At 44.7% G+C, this 24,586-nt stretch overlaps 1 protein-coding gene across 1 annotated transcript in view; it reads left to right on the plus strand.

Moving 5' to 3' along the window:
- The window catches only part of sparcl2 (SPARC-like 2), a 44,231-nt gene that overhangs the window by 15,927 nt on the left and 3,718 nt on the right, over positions 1-24,586 (plus strand). The window contains exons 4-7 of the mRNA XM_076987801.1: positions 3,858-3,969; positions 13,601-13,719; positions 14,063-14,214; positions 18,099-18,211. Coding sequence (XP_076843916.1) covers positions 3,858-3,969; positions 13,601-13,719; positions 14,063-14,214; positions 18,099-18,211 — 496 coding nt within the window. The remainder of the gene's footprint in view (positions 1-3,857; positions 3,970-13,600; positions 13,720-14,062; positions 14,215-18,098; positions 18,212-24,586) is intronic.

A 24,586-nucleotide genomic window follows, 5' to 3' on the forward strand; every position in this document is an offset into this window, starting at 1 on the left:
TGAGTCAGCTACGTAACTGCTTTCACACCTTTTGTTCTTCCGGCTTTCCATATCCTTTGAGACTTTGGAGTTACGCAGGGTCCTGAGACTTTGAGAACATCGCCAGAGGTGACTCGTGAAAATGAGCGGCGGAAATAATTTCACCATTTCAAGTCAGATAATTTAATAATATAATATTAATTTATTAATTAATAATAATTAATAATTTAATTAATTTAATGTATAATTTAATAATAATTTTTTACATTCATAGCATCGAACTAATATTAGAAGTGTTTTGGTTGTTTAAATCTTTCGAGGCCTAACCACGCTATGCTTGCAGACTCCGCCATTGAAATCACTCACTAGACATAAATGTTATTTTTATTGCCAGAGTATAAAAGCCGCAGCTGAAAAAATGATGTTATGGCTGATTCTGTGTGCCAAAAAATCGATTCATATATCAAAAATCGATTCTCATTTACTACGATTCAGAATCAATTTTAAATGTCCCAAAATCGATTCTAAGTTGTGGTGAAGTGTCGCGTTACGTAATTACAAAATTACGCGAGACTTTACGCAGCATGTTCTGGGACACACTCATGCGCGGAAAAGGTTCAAAACACATGGAGGAAAGAGATATTCAACCTGTCTGGTCTTCATTTAAGGCAAAAATATGGGTTCATTTTGGTTTTTACCGAATGCCGGGGAAGACCGAACTGGACACAATGTAGCTCGTGTGCAAGGCGTGTGTAACGCGGTGAGCACGGGAGCGTTAATATAGAGAAGGGTGAGAAATAATATAGAGAAGGGTGGACCCAAGTGCCGGCTCGCAAGAGCAAGACGTTTCACACTCGTCAAATGTATTAGTGAGAGGGAAACGCGCACAGCGACCCAGAACGAACAAACAAAACAACACGGAAGACTCAATGCGCAAGAGAATAAAAAGCAAAACCGCGAGGGCACGTAGTGAATAGAAACAAAAAACCAATGCGGAAAATACAACGCGTGAAAAATAACACTCAACCGTAGTGAGACGGGAGGAAGAAACAAAACAACAACAGTAACTAAAAAACAGCGCGGATAAATGCAACACGAAAACAAAACCAAGGACACCAGCAGAAGTAACTGGCAAAAAACGCTGCAGCAAAATAAAACCCTTCCCAAAAATAAAGGCAAAACGGATAGGAAGACATACAGGATTGGGAAAACTTGAGATGGGTCAGAAAGCGACGCATGAGATACTCGAATAAGTAAAGAGAAAGCATAACAGAGAGAGGTGGCGAGACACCATTAAACGATAAGCAATCACAGAGAAAGCAGAGACTGGCTGAGAACGTACGGTTACGTCGGTTTAGTCTGGGACTGACTCTGGTGCCCCTAGCGACGGCTGGGGGAACTGCATCCGAGCCAGCCCTGACAGCTCGCAAAATGAAGCTCAAGAATTTTGGTAACAACAAAAACCATTTTATTTTACCAAAGCACTTAACTTTTGTTAATTAAATGTGAAAGAAACTTAATTTTCTGTATTTGTCGTTCTGTCTTGCAAAGCAGACTGTAGTAGATCATGCAGATTTTATAGACTGAAGCAGACATTTTTATAAATCAAATTGTTTTTTGAATCGAAAATCGTTTTGAATCGAAAATCGATTTTTGAATTGAATTGTGGCCCCCAAAATCGGAATCGAATCGAATCGTGAGATAGTAAAGGACTCCCACCCCTACTGTATTGTTTCACCATTATTCTTTGAAATATTATCCATTTCTGTCACGGTGAGGCGGCCCCCTACTGGCCACCTCCGTCCACAGCGGCTGTTGTTGTTGTTGTTTGGTGACGTCATGTGCGTCCCTCAGGTGGGCGGAGCCCGTGATCCGTCTCACCTGAGGGTCGTTTGTTTGCCTATATATGTCTTGTCTTTGTACCAGTTGACCGCTGGTCATTATATCCTTAATTTGGAGATATTGCACGGGTTTTAGGTTTGCACACTTTCTATTAAACCATCCTTTTTCCCTGAGACTTGGCGTGATCGCTTCCTTTTTGTTGCTCACCCCCGCCCGTCACAATTCCAGGCTGGTCAACTATGTAAAAAAAGCGGCACGTTGTCCTAAATCACTATACGATCGTTATAGCATTGTATTTTCTTTTCATGTTTGAGTAATAATGTCTGCCATCCCTTTGGTGTCATAGTGTGTATACAGTGTGTATGCGGACATGAGTACATATCAACGGTATGTATATTCTGGCAGACTCTGAGAACATCGCTAGAGAGAGAGTACGAAAGCCACAGCTAAAACAGTGATGTTGGTGCTGATTGTGTGCAGGAATAAAGAGCGACTGCCCGTGAAGAGAGTTGTCTCTGTGTCTTTTGTCTAACACACACACTTCGTCACGCTGGTGCCATGCGTCCATTATACTGGCGTAGTACTTCCGTCACATTTGGTTGAAGCCTCATCCATGAGTTTGTAGAGTGAGTTTCTAGAGCAGGCGTACTCAACTAAATTTGTCCGCGGTCCAGTTTTGGCAGATACCTGTGACCTGAGGTCCGGTGCGGCGGGGGTGGCGAACGTAAGTTGTTGAGCGGGGGGGGGGGGGGGGGGGGGGGTCACGACGGTGCGCGAACGGTGGAGGCGTTTATACTTTCGCGAGCGTTTTGTCCGAAACGATAGGCGTTTTGTCCGAAACGATATGCGGTAGAAACACCCCTCAAAACAGGGGAATGAACATTTACCTGACCAATTTTAATGTTGCTATATGTTTCAGGTTTGAAAAGTGCTGGAATTTAGGTTAAAGTACTTTAAAATGCTTGAAATTGTAACTACTTGGTTTCACAACAAATATCTGTCTGACTGAATAGTTCTCTTGTATTAGGTTAACAAATACGAGCCTCTTGTAATTCCAGGACGAAACATGAGAGAACGTGAAGACGTGAAGATTGGGCGTTTTTTTTAACTTAATTATGTTTAACATGCTGGAAAATATTGAAATGGACCTTGAAAGTGGCGTACAAGTGCTTGAATTCCACCTTATAAAGGTGTGTGACTTTGTTCATTGCGCTGAAGCGCGGCGCGAAGTTACAAAAATCGAGAGGTGCACGACCTCGCGAACCGACAGCGCGCGAGGCACTCGCGCACACGCGGAGCCACAGCGATTACGTCATTTTCGCCGCGCGGACCCTCGCGCCGCTCGCGAAGCATCAACCAGGCAGGCTTGTTGTTGGGGGGGGGGGGGGGGGGGGTGGCGAACGTAAGTTGTTGAGCGGGGGTGGCAAACGTAACACTCGTGACGGAGTGTTTTTTCAATAGCCCTGATATAAATGCTACGGTTTTGTTTTGGTCCGTATCCAGTTAATCAGGAATGAGATTGGGTCCGGACAGGACTGCGTTCGGGTCCGGATCCGGACCGCGGTCCGCCAGTTGAGTACCCCTGTTCTAGAGTATGGATGAATGAATGAAAGTAAACAAGGAATATACATAGCCAATATGCAGATTGTTATTTTGTTTATTAGTGTAATCTGTGATTATTCCAATAAGAGAATGGAAGGATGAATGAAGGGGTTGGCAGATGAATGCCATGGGTATGAAATGTAGACAGTCAAATTAAGTGACTAATTCATCAAACTCATTTTAGCCATAAGGGGGGATTTAATGAATGAAAAAGGAAGAACAAGGCATACCTTAATGTATGTAATGCATATATCTTAATGTATGTAATGCCTGTATCTTAATGTATATAATGTACATAATGCATATATCAATGTATAAAATGTATATATATATATATATATATATATATATATATATATATGTATATATCTTTATGTATATAATGTCTATATCTTAATGTATATAAAGCACTCTCTTTACTATTGTCTTTGCAGCAACCCTTTGTGCAGTACTGAAATGCTACAGTCCGACTGGGTCCTGGTGTCAGGTGATAAAAAATGGAAAGGTTTCTGTACCGAAATGTGTGTGCCCGACAACCTGCCCATGGTTAGTCTGCCACAAAAACACGCTTATCTGGGCCCTAGAGTACAATATAGAGCACAACTACAAAAACACGTCTGGAGTACCACATTGATAATAATAGTCCAAAGTCAAATTTATTTATATAGCGTCTTTACAATCATATTGGTCCAGGGGTGGGTTTCCTGATAACAAACGATCTTAGAAAGTTACAAACAGCTTTAAGAATGCCAAATTTACGAGTGTTTCCCAAAAGCCTTCGTAGTCTTCAAATTTAGTTGTCTCTGCATCTGCACTGGAAAAGCTCTGCTAGTTGAAAACGGAACCACCGATTTACATACATTTTTTTATTATTACGACACAAAAGTATCATAAAATCATATGATAAAATCGGAGGGCTGTCAGTAACTGCATCGTGGGGCTAAGGGCAAAATTCTGCATTCAGGCGAACTACATGGCTTCGTGGACTACGTCGTCTTCTTAAATGATGTCTTCTATTCAAAGCCAATACTCTTTGAAGAGCTGCCATGTTCATCACACAAGCACAATTGCTAGCCTTAATCCAAGTTACTTAATCCAAATTAGATGCTCAGAAGTCATTTTTCTTTGATCTCAAGTCCAAGTCAAGTCTCAAGTCTTTGGTCTCAAGTCAAGTCCCAAATATTTGAGTGACACTGTAGTCGCAAATCACTTTATATTTGTAATGGTCTGTTATGACACTTCTGATGTATAATAGCTTAAACTGGTAAATGAAGAAATACAATTTAAAAGTGCGCACACACACAAATGTTTTTCAGATTAAAAAAACATATAGGTCGGCATATAAAGAAAATAGCAACCAAATTAGTGATTATAAAATAAAAATTAAAAACAGAATTCAAATTTCACAATAATGATTCTGACATAAAAAGCCCTGCAGCAACAACTTTTTGAACTGGATCAAACACAATCTATATGATCTTCAAGGTGTCTTTCAGTGTCCCAACACAAGGAAAATGTTTATGCAACTAATGCATTACATTTTAAAAAGATCAAGATTGACAGGGTACTTGCACTTAGCCTGGCTCGGTGCGGGCACATTATGAGGCCTCCATGACTGAACACCCTCTCTACTGGTGCACTGGTGGCAAGTCAATACCAAGCTAACTGGGTGAACATTACATTGTTGTAAGTAACACACTAACTGTGACACTAAGCTTGTTTGTAGCAGATGCTAATAATGTAACGTGGTGAGTACAGAGATGTACACACCACTTAAGAAACAGAGAGAAGGGAGGACCCATGTAACGAATCACAGGGGCGGGTGACGCAAACGCAAGTATTCAAGTGATTTATTTAAATAAGACAAACAAACACTAAACAAAAGGAGAGCAACCAAGTAAGGGGATGAGTAGACTGGGGAGAACATGCAAGGACTAGACAGGTAAACAACCAACTAAATAAGGACTAAGACACTTGGGCATAAAACACTCGTAACACAGGGCAGCTTAACTGAACAAACATACAACCAACAAGCACAAGCATAAACACAATAACCAGAATAGTCAATGACGCTACAGAAAGAACAGAACGGAGCTACGACAGGACATGAACTACAAACAGGCAGGCATAAAACTCTAACCAAGGAGACAGAGAGGGAACCACTAAGGTGAGACAAACCAACATAGGGCAAAACATACAAAGGAATAACTAAACGAACTACTACGAGAAATGAGAATCAAAACCAGGAAGACGAACGGAACAAACCAGACCAGCGCGAGGAAGGAGTAACAGGAGGGTACAGGCTACCGAACGTGGGGGAACCAGCACGGGTTGAAATGAACACATAGAAACACAAAGACCGACACAGGGGAGTAAAACTGAGGGGAATATATACTCTAAAACAGGGGAGCAAACGAGACACAGGTGTGGGCACTAAAGACGGGGGCGTGACAGACAGAGGGAGGAACGAATGGAGAGAGGGGAGCTAGGCGGGACCAGGGAGGAGGGAAGGGCTAGACGTGACAGAGCCCCCCCTCAGGGCGTGCAACACCGGGGCACGCCAAACAGGGAGGGAGGAACAGACACCGGGGACAGGGACAAAACGACGTACACAGGGACCAGCAGGCGAGACTGGGACAGGGACGACAGACTCGGGGCAGGACGTACGTAAGGGAAGACAGGGATGAGGGACTGGAGGCTGCACGGGGACAGGAGCAGACGGGCCTGGACAGGGGACAGAAACAGGGGACGGAACCAACGGGGCCGAAACAGAAGGGACCAAGGACACTGGAGACAACAGGCGGACGACAACGGAGACCGGGACGGGGACGAAATGGGTAACAACCTGGGGAACAAACACGGGCACAGGGACCTGGATGAGACCACCAGACATAGACACAGGGACGGGCACAAGGACACGGACAGACATACACACTGGGACAGGGACCAACAGGAAACCAGGGAGGGGACAGGGCAAAAAGGGGAACACAGTTGAGCGCAAAACAGAATTAACGAGAGCATCAGCGTCCGAACAGTCCAGCTCAGAACCAGCCCCAAGCCCACAGGCGGGCAAAGCAGTCACCGTGGGGGCTGGCGTGGACCGAGGAGCGTCCTGGGGTGCTGGCGGAGCCGGAGGAGTGTCCAGGGGAGCCGGGGAAAAGTCCAGGGGCACCGTCAGGACCGGCTGAGGGACAGCGGAGACAAGGGAGGCCGACTGAGAGGCCGCAGGGACCTGGGAGGCCAGGCAACGGGCCGCAGGGACGGGCCGGCGGGCCGCAGGTGTGGGCCGGGACCGCTGGCAGGCATCGGGGACAGGCTGGGTCCGCTGGCGGGCAGCGGGGACAGGCCGGGTCCGCTGGCGGGCAGCGGGGACAGGCCGGGTCCGCTGGCGGGCAGCGGGGACAGGCCGGGTCCGCTGGCGGGCAGCGGGGACAGGCCGGGTCCGCTGGCGGGCAGCGGGGACAGGCCGGGTCCGCTGGCGGGCAGCAGGGACAGGCAACGTCCTCCTCTGGGTTGTGAGCACAGGAGGCAAAGGCGCTGAAGAGGCCCCGTGGCGCCCAGGCGATGAGGAGGCCCCGATGAGCATGGAAGCCAAGGGGGCCCTGGGGACAGGGATGTCATCTGGGCCCGAGGTAGCCGGGCGGACGTCATGCGGGCCCGAGGTAGCCGGGCGGACGTCATCCGGGCCCGAGGTAGCCGGGCGGACGTCATCCGGGCCCGAGGTAGCCGGGCGGACGCCATCAGACGAAGAGGTGGCCGGGGATGCCGGGGCGGTGGCGTCGTCTGGAGCCGGGCACTCCGGGACGGCGTCGTCAGGAGCCGGGGACGCCGGGCAGGCGTCGTCAGGAGCCGGGGACGCAGGGCAGGCGTCGTCAGGAGCCGGGGACGCCGGGCAGGCGTCGTCAGGAGCCGGGGACGCCGGGCAGGCGTCGTCAGGAGCCGGGGACGCCGGGCAGGCGTCGTCAGGAGCCGGGGACGCAGGGCAGGCGTCGTCAGGAGCCGGGGACGCAGGGCAGGCGTCGTCAGGAGCCGGGGACGCAGGGCAGGCGTCGTCAGGAGCAGGATGCGCCGAGGGGACGGCGTCAGGAACAGGGGAGACGTTTACTGCAGGTGGGGTCACTCCAGCAAACCTAAGACGCATTAACCTGTAGAACCCCTCTACGGTCCACGCCTCGTCAATCCGAGTGGCTAAGATTATGTCCGCCCACTCAAGCGCTTTACCTTCCAGTAATGATCGAAAAAACAAAATAAGTGCTTTGTCTGGAGGTGGGGGACAAGTCAGTACTCGGACATACTCAGTACACTGCAGTACAAACATCTCTGCTGATCTGTTTTCTCCAGTGTAGACATCCGGGCAACGAGCAAGAGAGGGCAGGCATATGGGAGCACCCCTAGGATCCTTTACCAGAAATGACTGGAGATTGTCCAATCTGTCACGAAAATTATCGCCAACACGAGATGTTGCGAGGCTAGAAAAAGCTGGCTGTACCTGCTGCGTCATACTTAGGTCGGTCTTTATGTAACGAATCACAGGGGCGGGTGACGCAAACGCAAGTATTCAAGTGATTTATTTAAATAAGACAAACAAACACTAAACAAAAGGAGAGCAACCAAGTAAGGGGATGAGTAGACTGGGGAGAACATGCAAGGACTAGACAGGTAAACAACCAACTAAATAAGGACTAAGACACTTGGGCATAAAACACTCGTAACACAGGGCAGCTTAACTGAACAAACATACAACCAACAAGCACAAGCATAAACACAATAACCAGAATAGTCAATGACGCTACAGAAAGAACAGAACGGAGCTACGACAGGACATGAACTACAAACAGGCAGGCATAAAACTCTAACCAAGGAGACAGAGAGGGAACCACTAAGGTGAGACAAACCAACATAGGGCAAAACATACAAAGGAATAACTAAACGAACTACTACGAGAAATGAGAATCAAAACCAGGAAGACGAACGGAACAAACCAGACCAGCGCGAGGAAGGAGTAACAGGAGGGTACAGGCTACCGAACGTGGGGGAACCAGCACGGGTTGAAATGAACACATAGAAACACAAAGACCGACACAGGGGAGTAAAACTGAGGGGAATATATACTCTAAAACAGGGGAGCAAACGAGACACAGGTGTGGGCACTAAAGACGGGGGCGTGACAGACAGAGGGAGGAACGAATGGAGAGAGGGGAGCTAGGCGGGACCAGGGAGGAGGGAAGGGCTAGACGTGACAACCCAATTGCCGGTTAGTAATTAAAATGCTTAAGGCAAAGCAAAGCACAAAGGAGGACACTGGGACCACAGTCAGGAAGGACCATAAAATTCTAAATTCCAACCTTATCTGATTGCCCACAGTTTAAACCCATTGGAAGTCCTGTGTTAAAATCCAGAACTGAAGATACAAATATTACAGAGATCTCTGTAACTCCAAATCCGAACTGTACATAAAATTGGGACGTAGCCTACTGGAACTAGCTTGGCGAACTCAGTCTAGAGACACCAAACTTGACAACATTCCAACCAAGGAATGATGAATTATTCTTGAAACCAATATTCAGCTTTCCAGCCCTTAAGGACAAAGGACCACAGGACCATGTGCCTCTAAATGTGAACACTGTGACATGTGGTTGATATAAAGACACAACTTATGATCTTTCATGTATTCAGTATTAACACTGGGAAGGCCAACGCTACGAAAAAAGTCGCGAGGAAAATCAGCCACCGAGTAGCCCACTTCCCCGCTGTGAAGAGATTAGTGCCCTTTGTCTTGCTAAAGACATGGTGCGTGTTTGAAGCGCCGACCCCCGCTCTCCTTTCCAAGGAAATTCAGCCTGGCCAGCTCCTGTATATCACAGCTCCAAGAAGCAATTCAAAAGTTACAATCTATCTTTCTTTATAGCGCAAAGATAATTATTCATATGCTGAATAGGAATGAATCCTTTGGTTTGAATCGCGCTAAACATTCTAAGTGAAATAAATCCTCGCGTTGTATTTGTAGTAGGCGTACATGCGATTTTCTCAAAGCACACCAGACACAGACTAGCCAGTTTTATATGTTTCATTCGCATTTTATGCTTAATTCATGTAATAATAGTCCAAAGTCAAATTTATTTATATAGCGTCTTTACAATCATATTGGTCCAGGGGTGGGTTTCCTGATAACAAACGATCTTGTGCTCGTTGTAGGCATACGTGTTGTGATGTGAAGGGATGTGAAGTAGTTGTCAGTGGTGACGGTTCTGCCCTTGTCCAGATATGGTTCCATGAGTTTCATGACGACATTCTCTGACAGTCTTTCTCCCTTGGGAGGACTGGGGTCCTTTCCCAAATATGGAAGAGCATTGCACATATACTTGGTCTTCAAATCAGCAGCAATCCAAAACTTTATGCCAAACTTTTCAGGTTTTGTAGCTATGTATTGCAGGAAAGGACAGCGGACCTTGGTTGGAAAGAGCTGCTCATCAACGGTGATGTGTTGTCCTGGCGTGTAACACAGGGTGCAGTTACGTACAAAACATTGCCAGATGTCCGAGATTGCAGCAAATCTGTCACTCTTTACACGTTCCGCACGGGTGTCCTTGTCATCGAAGCGCAAGTACCGCATGATTTCTTTGTAGCGGTCACGCGACATCGTGTCCCTGACTGCAGGCACAGCATATTTCTTATGGCACATTTCCACTAGGGCCTGCTTGGCGTGGTACGGTTCGATTCGCAACGGTTTGTGAGTGTTTCCATTAGTACCAGGTCCCGGTTAGCCGGTACTTTCGGGTACTATTTTCGTACCGACTCGCTCGAGGTTCTAACCGTTGCAAAGCAGTACAGTTCTGTGACGTGGAGGAACAGCATGACACTGATTGGCCAGGGAGTGTCGTCACAGGTTGCGTCAGGAGAGCGACTCCTCCGCTATGCTATGGACTCCTCAGCCATTTTTAAAACCCAAGGAGCGAAGTCTGTTCCCTGGTCAAACGCAGAGGTACAAACCTTTCTGTTAATAATCAGCGATCAAAAAATCCAGGGCGAACTGGACGGGGCCACTAGAAATGTAAAGGTTTTTAGCGAGGTTTCCGCGCTAATGGCCACTCATGGCTCCCAGCGGTCCATTCAGCAGTGCCGGTCGGTCCAAGCTAAAAAAGCTTAACGCGATTACCGGGCGGTGAAGGACCATAACGGACGCAGCGGAGCAAACCGCAAAGACTGGAAATGGTTCCAGCAAATGGATGCCATATACCAGGTATCACCAAATGGCGGACCGCGGTCCGGATCCGGACCCGAACGCCGTCCTGTCCGGACCCAATCACAATCCTGATTAACTGGATACGGACCCAAATGCCAAAACAATTTTAACGGGAGACTATATTTTAAACCGGAGAATTTATTTTCAGACGTTACGTTCACCACCCATTTGAGTGTTACGTTCGCCCCCCCCGTTCAACAACTTTCGTTCGCCACCGCGGACCCGGACCTAAGGTCTGAGCTATCTGCCAAAAATGGACCGCGGAAAGATTTAATTGATTACCCCTGCCATATACGGTCACCGGCCAGCCAGTAACGGAAGAGAAAACGTGCTAGACAATGTCGGTGCTGGAGGCCACGGAGAATGGTGAGTGTATTGTGATTTCAGTTTTACTACTAGGCTCGTAAAAGATGTAATATGAACGTAATATGAACGCATCTATTGTAAACGTTTTGACGTTCGCTTGGAGTGAGATTTTAACCTGGAGCCGGTGGCGAGTGTATTTTGTTGAGCGGGGGGGGGCGAACGTAAAATGGACATAGATTCAGTGTTATATCGCCGGTGGATGGCGCCAGAGCTAGCGAACTAGAAACGTATTGAATGATATATGTGGATCTGAGGTAAATAAACTGGATATTTTTTTTCGGCGTGAGATATCGGAAGTGTGGCGTGAGAGCGTGTGAAAACGGTCAAATGCGTGTGTCTCACGCTCAATGCGTGAGAGTTGGCAACCCTGTATGTTGTACTTTAAATATCTATATTTCATAATAAAGTTTGATTTCATTTGATTGTATGACTGATGCTTTTTATGCAGGGTGTGTTCAGCCTGTTTGAGTAATACCAAATTATTATCAATAATTAGAGCAACCACATACAATAATGAAGATAAAGATAAATAAGATACAATAATGCTATGTGTTAAGGGGCATCGACCGGTGTTGTGGTCGCATACAAATGATGTCACGACACTACAATCCGCGCGCCAACAGCGACTCCACCCACATTGGGGTGGTTCACCATTGTAATGGAAACACAACGCGACCGTACCGTTCCGTTGCGAATCGACCCGTATCGAACCGTACCGCGCCAAGCAGGCCCTAGTGGAAATGCGCCATTAGACCAACAATCGGCCACCGCTCCAACCGGACAGAGTATTGCCCGCAGAAAAAGCACTGCGATGAAAGCAATCAACTCGCTGACAGACAGGTTCCAGCTCTGATCTGCTCTGTGGGCTTCATGGACCGTGCAGTGTGTGATTGTCCTCAGCATCTCTATGTCGATCAAACACAGAAAGCTCTGCAACCTGCTTGTGATTCTGCGCTGTAGAAGTAAAATAAAAATCACATTACTTATATGTTAAAAAATAGGAAATATAAAATAATATATCTTTTTTTTCATCCATACAAATGAAGGACGAAACATGAGAGAACGTGAAGATGTGAAGATTGGGCGTTTTGAAAATAAACCACACAATTAAATAATGTGATTAAAAGCGAATTATTTCGAATCATTTCGAGTATATGTATAAATATTTAACTTATTTAAGTTTATCGTGCTGGGAAATATTGAAATGGACCTTGAAAGTGACGTACAAGTGCTTTACACCTTATAAAGGTGTATGAACCCTGCAAACATGACTTTGTTCATTGCGCTGAGGCGCGATGCGCATAAGTTACAAAATTCAAGAGGTGCACGACCTCGCGAATCGACAGCGCGCAAGGCCCTCACGCACGGGCGGAACCACAGCGATTACGTCATTTTCGCCGCGCGGACCCTCGGGCCGCATCTAGTATAAACCAGGCTTTAATTTTTCTCCGCGGGTAGACGGGCCGGGGGCCAGATGAAGTTCTGTTGAATAGCCCTGCGCTACAGCATTAACACCTCCCTCAGCAACTGGTTACTGGACTTTCTAACAAACAGACCCCAACATGTCCGATTACAGAACCACACCTCCTCAATTCTCGTCCTCAACACCGGTGTCCCACAGGGCTGCGTGCTGAGCCCTCTGCTATACTCTCTTTTCACCTTCGACTGCATACCTATACACGACTCCAACACAATTGTTAAGTTTGCAGATGACACAACGGTGATTGGCTGCATCAGCAACAACAATGTGTCGGCCTACAGAGAAGAGGTCCAGCACCTAGCAGAGTGGTGCACCACTAACAACCTGGTTCTCAACACCAAGAAGACCTTATTGTAGACTTTAGGAAAACTAAAGGTGGAGCACACACCCCAATCCATATCCATGGGGTGGAGGTTGAGCTGTGTGTGTGTGTGTGTGTGTGTGTATGTATATGTGTGTGTGTGTGTGTATATGTGTGTGTGTGTGTGTTCCAGTCTTACCTTGTTGAGCGACAGCAGTTTGTCTCCATTGGGAGTTTTCAATCAGACTTTGTGTGTGTAGCGTGTAGTGTGAAGTGTGTAGCATGTAGTGTGTAGCGTGTAGTGTGAAGCATGTAGTGTGAAGCATGTAGTATGAAGCATGTAACGTGTAGTGTGTAGTATGAAGCCTGCACTGCTGCACTGAATGTTTTTTTGAAGAGAAATCTGATATTCATTCATGCTTGTTACTCACTTGAATGCCCATTCATGAATATTTGTGTGTATGTGTGTGTGTGTGTGTGTGGCTTCTTAGTGAAGGAACAGATCATTAAAATACTTTCAATGGTTTTCCACACCCTTACAACCTAACAATGGGTTATTTAAACCCATTCTACCAGCCCAGTCTCACATAGTTTTTGTTTTTAATTCTGTCTCTATAGCTTATATGCAGTTAACAATTTGGTAGGGCCTTGTGTCATTTTTAACTGTTCTCTTTGGTGTACTCTAGTGTGCATATAACAAACACAAACACTCTAAAGGGTAATCACATATAATGGTAAAACATGAAATCTATAATTTTTTACATAAATAAGATGTGTGTATGCATAGGCAGGAGACACCAGTATGCAGTGTCCTGGGGAAGACCTACAGTAATGAGTGTTTACTCCACAAGGACGCCTGTCGCAAGAAACGTCACATCACAAAGGCACACGATGGACCTTGCTTTGGTATTTCGTTACTTATTCACAATTCAACAACTATTTCATCATGTTAAAAATGTATTCTATTAGTAGAAACTACCAATGAGTGCAAATGTAATGTGTCCAGTGTGAAGCACAAATATCCAGTTCCATTTATGTGTGTTTGTGAATGCGTGTGTGTGTTTGTGTGTTTGTGTATGTGTGTATGCGTGTTTGTATATGTGTATGCGTGTGTGTGTTGGTGTATGTGTGTTTGTGTGTGTGTATTTGTATATGTGTATGCATGTGTGTGTTTGTGTATATGTGTATGTGTGTGTGTGTGTGTGTGTGTGTGTGTGTGTGTGTGTGTGTGTGTGCATGTTTGATGCAGGGTCTGCAGAGGAGTGCTCAGATCAAGAGTTAGCCCAGTTTCCATACCGCCTGTTGGACTGGTTCCTTCTGCTCAGTAGAATGGGAAAACCTTATACAGCAGCTCCTACACAGAGCTGTCTCTCACACTCACACAGAATGCAGCTTGCACAGGTAACAATACATGTACAATGAATCTGGTGTAGTATATAAAAGGAAACTAAATGAATTAAAATACAATGAAGATGTCACTATCACTCTCACACACGGTCACACCCACATGCACTCTCACTATCACTCTCACACACGGTCACACTCACGTGCAGTCTCACCATCACTCTCACTATCATGGTCACACTCATGTGCACTCTCACTATCACTCACACACGGTCACACTCATGTGCACTCTCACTATCACTCTCACACACGGTCACAGTCACGTGCAGTCTCACCATCACTCTCACACACGGTCACACTCACGTGCACTCTTACCATCACACTCACACTCGCAAGGTGCACTCTCACTATCACAGTCACACTCACGTGCACTCTTACTGTCACACTTACACTCTAATGTGTGTATATCGTGTGTGAGTATTATGTGCATGTCATGTGCATGTATTATGTGTGTTATGTGCATGTATTGTGTGTGTGTGTGTGTGTGTGTGTGTGTGTGTGTGAGTGTGTGTGTGTGTGTGTTATTTTGCTTCATTGTCAGACCTTGTCTTGACTTCAGCCCACCACGTCGTCTGTTTGAGTGTTACCATCAGTGGGGAACTGTCAGGGCCCTCTATGCCCTCTCAGAGGGCCTAAAATATTCTTAAAATATAAATATATAGAATTTATAAAAAATGTTTTATCTACTTACAATTTGACAATCGACATCTAAACAATTACAGAAATATAAGCAAATAAATTATTCACCCGTGTCTATTCAATCTGTGTTTGAAGGTGAGGGGTTAAGTGGAAGCCTGTGAGCCTGTGTCTCCCCATATCAGGACTGTGATGCCCGCTGTTCCTTTACAGAGGGCCTGGCAGTTATAATTCAGCGCAATACCAGTTTCAAATGACAGCAAAATTGACCAATCATATCTTCCCTCTTAGTGGGCGGGCTTAACTGTATGATAATTTCCGCCCGCTGTGGCGACGCTAGCTGTTGTTAGCGTACCACCGCTAGCTAGTTTCGATTCATTCCTTTGATGCCCTCGTGCACGTTGTTTACATATTCCGCTCCCGAGGAACACGGAGCTGTGAACCTTATTTTGTTGGAACCTTATTTTGCTTAAGAAGTTATCTAGTACAGATATTATTGTTTATTGCATTTCTAAAGCTGTACTGTCGTCTCAGTTGTTTTTTATTTATTTATTGCAGTTAATTAGGAAAGGAAACAATTTTTTTTCCGGGGGTGGGGGAGCGGGCCCAGGTTTAATGGTCACGGTTCGCTACTGGTTTCTGTAGTGTTTGAAATAAACCTCAGTATCACCTGCTTCAGCTCTGCTCCAGTTTACTGCTCACACCTACTGATATCATCCAGTTTACTGCACACAACTACTGACATCATCCAGTTTACTGCACACAACTACTGACATCATCCAGTTTACTGCACACAACTACTGACATCATCCAGTTTACTGCACACAACTACTGACATCATCTTGTTTACTGCACTTGTAACTGTTCTGCGTTGTGTTGAAAATGATGAGGACGCTCAATTGGATGAAGTCATTTATTCCCTGCACATGGGTTGATAAAATGATATTTAGGGTGGGATAAAATGTGGAGTCTGCCTGCAGCAATGTAATTCTCTTCCCGCTGCTTCTCACACAAAACATTTCTTCATCCATTTTAAAAATATATATACATGAACAAAAAGTACACTCAGTGGTCACCACCGGTACTGCACGTGGAATGCAGCCATAACGTTCCAGGCTAGTCACGCTTTGGATCGCACATGCTAGCGGGACCACGAGGTGCACATAGAACATACAAAATGCAAACAACTTAAAATACAAATGTAATAAATTACCTGCACATGGGTTGATAAAATGATATTTAGGGTGGGATAAAATGTGGAGTCTGCCTAAACAAAACAAATGCCGTATTATAATTTGGACTTTCCAATACGAATACATTAAGGTCAACAAAAAAATACAAAACGAGAAAACATCACACAAATCCGATTTATAGATCACCTTACATATTAGGTTAAATTGATGTTGAATCTAAGACATACAAAATAGTGCAAATATGGATTTTAATAACTTATCTCAGACCCACGATTATCCCACCTACCTGCAGCAATGTAATTCTCTTCCCGCTGCAGAAATCCCACAATGCAAAACGGTATAGACCGATTACAAAATAAAAGTCTCAACCCATTTATGCAGGATTTAACAATTTAACACCGTTACACACACACCTATTGACATCATCCTGTTTACCGCACACACCTACTGATATCATCCATTTTACTGCACACAACTACTGATATCATCCAGTTTACTGCACACACCTACTGACATCATCCTGTTTACTGCACACACCTACTGATATCATCCAGTTTCAGGGCCGGCGCCAGAACATATACAGTGAGGGGGTGTCAGAAAACGTAAGTTCTTGATCGGGGGATGGCGTGTAACGATTGTCGAGCGGCCGAGGGGGCACCATGTAGCGATTGTTGTAAAATAAATGGGTCTTATTTTTTACATTGAGGGGGCGGGACACCTCGCCTGAGGGGGCGACGCCCCCATTCGCCCCCCCGTGGCGCCGGCCCTGTCCAGTTTATTGCACACAACTACTGACATCATCGTGTTTACTGCACACACTTGACATCATCCTGTTTACCGCACACACCTACTAACATCACAGACACAGTTAACTAGTGATGACAACATGTTCAGAACAAAACCTGCTAACTGCTAACATAATGACTGGACGTCAACAGCAACTTCAATGGCCTCGTAAACATCTGCCCACACTTCACTAAAGTTGGTAAAATCACATTTAGGTCTTAATGAAGTTTTCACAGTCTAGCTGATGTTTAGGGATGATAATACTCATTGTGATGTATAAAAGTGAAATAAAAACATTATTATAAAACATTATTGGGCAGTGACCTGGATGTGGTTTGAGCAGATGAAAAAAACCTTTGTGTACATTTTACTTATTTACATAGGCTGTTACTTACACAGCATTGTTATTTACATAGACTTATTTACAAAGTGTTGTTTACATAGACTGTTATTGTTGCTGTTGACCTCCAGTGTTTTTTGCTACATTTTATGTGCAACATTTGCTCTACACTAAAGCAGAATTTTAACTATAAATGTGTCTTGGCTGATCGATTGCATCTAGTGTAATTGGAAAAAATTTTTTTTTGCAAAACTATTGTATTACAGTTCAGTTTGGCAGTGTCATTGGTTTTTTTATGGTTGAGATTTCTCAACCATACTCATGCTCACTCTCACTCACTCCCTCACTCATTCATTCACTCTTTCTTGCTCACTCCCTCACTCATTCATTCACTCAGTCACTTTGTCTAACTCTCTCACACTCACATACTCTATTTCTCATTGACATGCATTCTTTAGGGACTTGGATATCCCCACATGATAATGACTGAGCCGCGGCCATTTTTCTCCGATCGCGCTGTCTAATCGATGTCGGTGATCGCAAGCACGCTGTAAAAAAATCGCTGTTTGTAGGAGGTTCATGCCAGAGTTTTCGTAATATGATATAATTGAATGTCCGCTTTCTCTCATCCCGTTAGAAGAATTCGCATTTCGCACTTCTGTTTCTTTTTGAGCCTTCTTGAAATATAACTTCGGGTTTGGACCTTTCAAAGACACTGTGGGACTGTTCAAAAGATATTAATAGATAACTGGACCGTTACATTATATTCTTGTTTATTGTTTCTATAAGTTTTATCCCAGTCTGTACAGTTTAAGGTAGTTTTTTAAGGGTCCCAAGACAACGTGGTGGTCTGATGAACCATGATAACACTCTGACACTCACTCCTTATCTCTCTCACTCTCTTTTTCACACTCTCTCACTCTCAGAGGAAATTTGCTCAGCTGGATCGCAACAGGGATGGAAACCTGAGTAGGAGGGATTTAAAGAAGCTGCACCATAAGAGGATTCCACAGGAGCACTGTGCTACTGCATTCTTCCAGTGAGACACACACACACACACACCACACACACACACACACACACAGGAGCACTGTGCTACTGCATTCTTCCAGTGAGACACACACACACACACACCACACACACACACACACACACAGGAGCACTGTGCTACTGCATTCTTCCAGTGAGACACACACACACACACACACCACACACACACACACACACACACAGGAGCACTGTGCTACTGCATTCTTCCAGTGAGACACACACACACACACACACAGGAACACTGTGCTACACCATTCTTCCAGTGACACACACACACATAGAAGCAGTGTGCTACTGCTTTCTTCCAGTGAGAGACACACACACACACACACAGGAGCACTGTGCTACTGCATTCTTCCAGTGAGACACACACACACACACACCACACACACACACACACACACACAGGAGCACTGTGCTACTGCATTCTTCCAGTGAGACACACACACACACACACACCACACACACACACACACACACACACACAGGAGCACTGTGCTACTGCATTCTTCCAGTGAGACACACACACACACACACACACAGGAACACTGTGCTACACCATTCTTCCAGTGACACACACACACATAGAAGCAGTGTGCTACTGCTTTCTTCCAGTGAGAGACACACACACACACACAGAGGAGCACTGTGCTACTGCATTCTTCTAGTGAGACACACACACACACACACACACACACACACACACACACACACACACACAGCAATGTTTCATAGTGTTGTTCTGAATAATGAGTATTTATCCTCCGTAATTCCTTCCATAATTGTATGATGAATGTTCTGAGGTTCTAAGACATACTCAAATCAAATCAAATATATTTGTATAGCGCCTTTCACAACATATGTTGTCACAAAACGCTTTACAGGATTTACAAGGTTAACAATACTATGGGGGGGCCACTAGGGGTGCATGTAGGTATGACGCTTAACTGATCAGCTCCGTGGGGCGGTGGACTAATTTAATTTAATATGTGCATCTTTATTCGCACCTAACCACCAACTTTGATCTCTGTAAACTTCTGGATCCTTCTACATCATATTGGGTGCGTGTAATGGTTCATTATGGCAGCTAATCGACAAAAATCAGAATCGTCTCGTTCAGGCCGCAGCAAAACCACGACGGTCGAATCACCCGCTTCACCGCAACCTGAAGACGGCCCGGAGGCTAGCCTGAGCTACGAGTTGTTCAAGAAAGCGATAAGTACGCTGAGTCAAGAAATATGCGGGACGATTGACAGGTTAACCTCTGAGCTTCGATCTTCCATTGACTCACTGACCAAGAGGATTGACGACCATAACGAAGCTCTGACTGAACTTTCGTGGACAACTTCCTCCCACAGTGACGCCATAACTAAGATGGAGTCGTCTCTGCTTAAGCTCCAGACGGAGGTCAAAACACTAGCAACGAAGTGTGAGGACCAAGAAGGACACCAGAGATGGAACAACCTCCGCTTGTTTGGCGTTAAGGAGGGAACCGAGGGACCCCGTCCAACTGAGTTTGTTAGTGAGTTGCTGCAGGAGCTGCTTAACTTGGAGGAGAAGCCCATATTAGACCGAGCACACAGATCTCTCCGGGCCAAACCCAAAGGCGATGAACCTCCACGGCCTTTTGTGATCAGAGTGCATTTCTACCAGACCCGCGAGTTGATCCTATGGTGTGCAAGAGAAATCTCAGCCCTGCAATACCAGGGGAGGAGGTTATCCATCCCCCCGATTCCCCGATTTCACTAGCTCCGTGGATAAAAAACGAGCTGAGTTCTACAACGTTAAACGCCAACTACGGGAATACACAGGGCTTAAGTTCGGGCTTTACTTTCCAGCTGAACTAAGGATTACTCTTCTAGATGGACATGTACGCAAATTCGAAGATCAGCTGTCCACGCAGGAGTTAATACACAAGGACTTAAAGTTGTTACCGGAGATCGCAGGTGGGAAAAACTGAATATTCTGTATAAAGGTGTACAATTCAGCGGACCACCGCTCTGGAGACGCGGTATAGATGTGTAATTCGGGCAACCTATAACTAGGCTGTGTTAAATACAACCCTAGGTATATTAACCCTTGTTCAAATCGACATGGAACTCTTTGCTTGCTATAAGGTTGCCTTAATGATGTTACTCTTCCCTATATAGGGGAAAGTCTTGTTTATTATGTTAAGATCCGCTGCCCCAACGGAACGGGTGTGAGGGTATGTTTAGTTGGTGTGGTCGCTCTTTGCGTTTCATCGCAGTTAATACAGGGGAGGGTGGTTTTGCGCGTATCTCGATTGGGGAGATGCTTCAGCAGTGGGGAGGGGGGTTAAAGGGTGGGGAGCGAGATATTCAGGGCAGTGAGTTTAGGTTCTTAGGACTCACTATAGAGCAGGGGTGCTCATTACGTCGATCGCGATCGACCGGTCGATCGCGAAGGAAGTGTCGGTCGATCGCGAAGGAATGTGCGTAGATCGCGTCACATAAAATAGTAGTAGATGAATCGCACATCTGCACTGACGGTTGTATTTTGATTGACATTCACGGTAGTCAATCTGCAATCCACTCAACAAATTCGTTAGCTGGAACATCAAAGGTCTTAACCAACCAATTAAACGTAGTAAAATACTTCATTATCTACAACATCTCGGAGCTCAGGTTGTTTTTCTGCAGGAGACACACCTGAAGATACTAGATCATAACAAACTCCGTAAAAGTTGGGTAGGTCAAATATTCCATAGCACAGGGGTTCTCAACTGGTCTCAGCCCAGGACCCACTTTTTCTCATTGTCATTAAGTCGCGAACCATTAAAGAAAAAAAAGTTGTGGGTTGCCATACACCATGCACTTTATGTAATACAACTTGTTTTGTGGTCTTATAAAGGACCTTTTAAAAGCTATTGAAATTATTTAAAAAAACAGTATGTAGTGCTCTGGGGCCTTCACAACCGCCCCTTGCGTCCGTGTTAAGGTAATTTGTAGATGGTGCCTTAGACGTTGCAGTGGTGAAAGTTGCACATTTAAAATAACATGTTGTCTGCTATTTAAAATACGTCTATTCCTGACGTAAACAAAGTTGTAGATGTTTGTCTTAGTTGCCACAAATAAGAATTTTCATATTCTGGAACTTTTGCTAATACTGTCAAAGTTATTGAGAGAAAGAATTAAGAATATGTGAACGTGAAACAAACTTTACTAGTATGCATACGAGTGACTTTTGATCCCATTAAAATTACCTTAAAACTATGTACGGTTATGAAGAAGTGTGTCCTCTTTGGGTCCGACACAGAGATACGGTCTCTGGCCCGACAGAGATGTAGACTGTGAAAAATGCGATATTTTTCGCTTGGCCATTTTCAACGCTTAGCGATTAGCGCTCCGCTGCTTTGCGAGTCACGCTGGTGATCAGATTCCCGCATTTGTTGATGGGGAGTGAAATAATTATATTACTCGCAAATTTAAATTTATGGTCGTGATTGCGACGATTTTAGTCGCAATCTGGAGCCCTGGCATGTCTGACGGGTGCCTCTCTGTCTTTTTTCAGGATAAAAGGTGAGTACAAAATTAGAAGAGTAGCATATAAATTTTTTTACAAACTGTCCGCGACCCACCCAGAACGTGTCCGCGACCCACTTTTGGGTCGTGACCCACCAGTTGAGAATCACTGCCATAGCACATTCAATGCTAAAGCCAGAGGCGTAGCTAATCTCATACATAAAGCAAGTCCGTTTCGAGCCTCTGATATTATAGCAGATCCATGCGGGAGGTATGTTGTGGTCACAGGGAGACTCTATAATACTAACGTCACCTTAGTTAACATTTACGGCCCTAATTGGGATAATGAACATTTCTTCAGTGAGGTCTTTGCCAAATTACCGGACTTATCAATCAACCATATGGTGGTGGGAGGAGACTTTAACTGCTGGTTAGACCCGAAGATAGATAGATCTTCCACCAAGCCCAATACACCGTCTAAAGCTGCCAAGTCAATCAAAGTATTGATGAAGGACTTCGGTCTAACAGATGTTTGGCGACATCTCAATCCCCAGACTAGACAGTACTCCTTCTACTCGCATGTCCACCGCACATTTACTCGGATAGATTCTTTTTTAGTAGATAATAGGTTTGTGTCACAGGTTCGGGACTGTACGTATAACGCCATAGTTCTTTCAGATCATGCCCCTCTTATAATGACCTTATCTGTTTTGCAGGGTTATACTTCAACAATACCATGGTGTTTTAATAATCGGTTACTGGCAGACGACGGATGTGTCAAATTTATATCTGCGGAAATAGATTTTTTCATTAGTGTAAATAAATCCCCCGCGACATCACCTTCTCTTCTATGGGAGACATTGAAAGCTTATATTAGAGGACAAATTATACAAGAAAAAAGAAAATTTCTGAACTCTCCCAACAGATCTTGGACTTGGATGGCAGGCTTGCTAATTCTCCAGACCCCCAGATATATAAACAACGTTTAAATCTCCAGACAGAGTTAGATCTCTTGTGTACAAACTACGTGGATGAATTGTTGCTAAAATCCAGGGCCACTCATTATGAACATGGAGACCGGTCAGGCAAGCTACTAGCACACCAACTAATGCAGCACTCTGTAGCTAGGCAAATAAATCAGATACAAACCCCCACGGGTATTATCTCAGATCCTAGATTGATAAATGACCAGTTCAGGCAATTTTATATTTCATTGTATACATCAGAATACGCCTCCAACACCGATATCAACATGGCATTGGATACCTTTTTTAGCAAATTCGGCTTACCAACTTTGAACATGGACCATGCCACTGAAATGGAAGAACCTATAACAGTTGAGGAGCTTACTAGAACAGTGCAGAGCATGCAGAATGGCAAATGTCCTGGCACTGATGGGTACACGATGGAATTTTATAAAAAATTTATTAATAAACTAGCTCCCCTACTAATAGATATGTTTCAAGACTCGCTTGACAATGGCAATTTACCTCAAACTCTTACACAGGCTTCCATATTCTTAATCTTAAAAAAAGATAAGGATGCCTTGCAATGTGGATCATACCGCCCGATTTCACTACTCAACGTGGACTATAAAGTGCTTGCAAAACTTCTAGCAACCCGTATGGAATCGTGGTTACTAACATCATTTCTCCAGATCAGACTGGTTTTATTAAAGATAGGCATGCATTTTCTAATATTCGACGTGCTTTGAATGTAATTTATAACCCCCCTACTCATGATGACCCTGAGGTCATTTTATCAATGGATGCAGAGAAGGCATTCGATCGGGTGGAGTGGGGCTACCTTTTTTATACACTAGAAAAATTTAATTTTCCACAGAAGTTTGTAAACTGGATTAAGCTCCTTTACTCTAATCCGCAAGCCTCAGTTAGGACTAACAATCTCAATTCTGATTACTTCCCGCTCCAAAGATTGACAAGGCAAGGCTGCCCGTTTAGCCCATTGCTCTTTGCAGTGGCTATAGAACCTCTTGCTGTAGCACTGAGATCCAACGACAATATAACCGGTATACTCAGATGCAACAGGGAACAAAAGCTCTCACTTTATGCTGATGATTTGCTTATCTATGTCTCCAACCTACCCACCTCAATACCTGCTATACTTAGGACCCTAGATTCGTTTAGTTTTATTTCTGGATATAAATTAAGTCTGTCCAAAAGTGAATTGTTCCCCCTCAACTCAGCCGCCACCAAATACCCACTATCTACCCTACCCTTTAAAGTAGTACATGACAAATTTAAATATCTAGGAGTTTACATCACAGATAAATTTCAAAACCTCTTTAAACATAATGTGTCTCCCCTAATGGACTCCATTAAACAAGACTTAACCCGATGGTCCATACTACCATTATCTCTAGATGCAAGGATTAACACTGTCAAAATGAACACTCTCCCTAAACTGACATATCTCTTTCAGGTACTACATATCTTCATTCCCAAATCATTCTTTCGAAAATTAGACACCTTAATTCTGGAGTTCATTTGGAACAAAAGGCCCCCTCGATTGCGTAAGTCTTTATTACAGCTACCAAAATCATTAGATGGCATGGCACTTCCACATATTCAATTCCATTATTGGGCAGCCAATCTACGTGCCTTGCAATACTGGACCTGTTACAGTACATTACAATCTCCTCCAGAGTGGCTACAGTTGGAAACTACTTCCTCCCATCCCTTTTCTTTGCATGCCACTCTACACACTCCATTAGATGAAGGCAGCCCCCCCACCATCAAAAATATTGTTGTTAAATCATCAGTAAAAATTTGGAAACAGTTTCGGAAACATTTCAATTTTAGTGGTCTCCCTCTGTCTTGCCCACTCACCTCAAATAACTTTTTTCCTAAATTATTTCTCAT

Source organism: Brachyhypopomus gauderio, unplaced genomic scaffold, assembly GCF_052324685.1.
Source record: "Brachyhypopomus gauderio isolate BG-103 unplaced genomic scaffold, BGAUD_0.2 sc56, whole genome shotgun sequence".
NCBI lineage: Eukaryota > Metazoa > Chordata > Actinopteri > Gymnotiformes > Hypopomidae > Brachyhypopomus > Brachyhypopomus gauderio.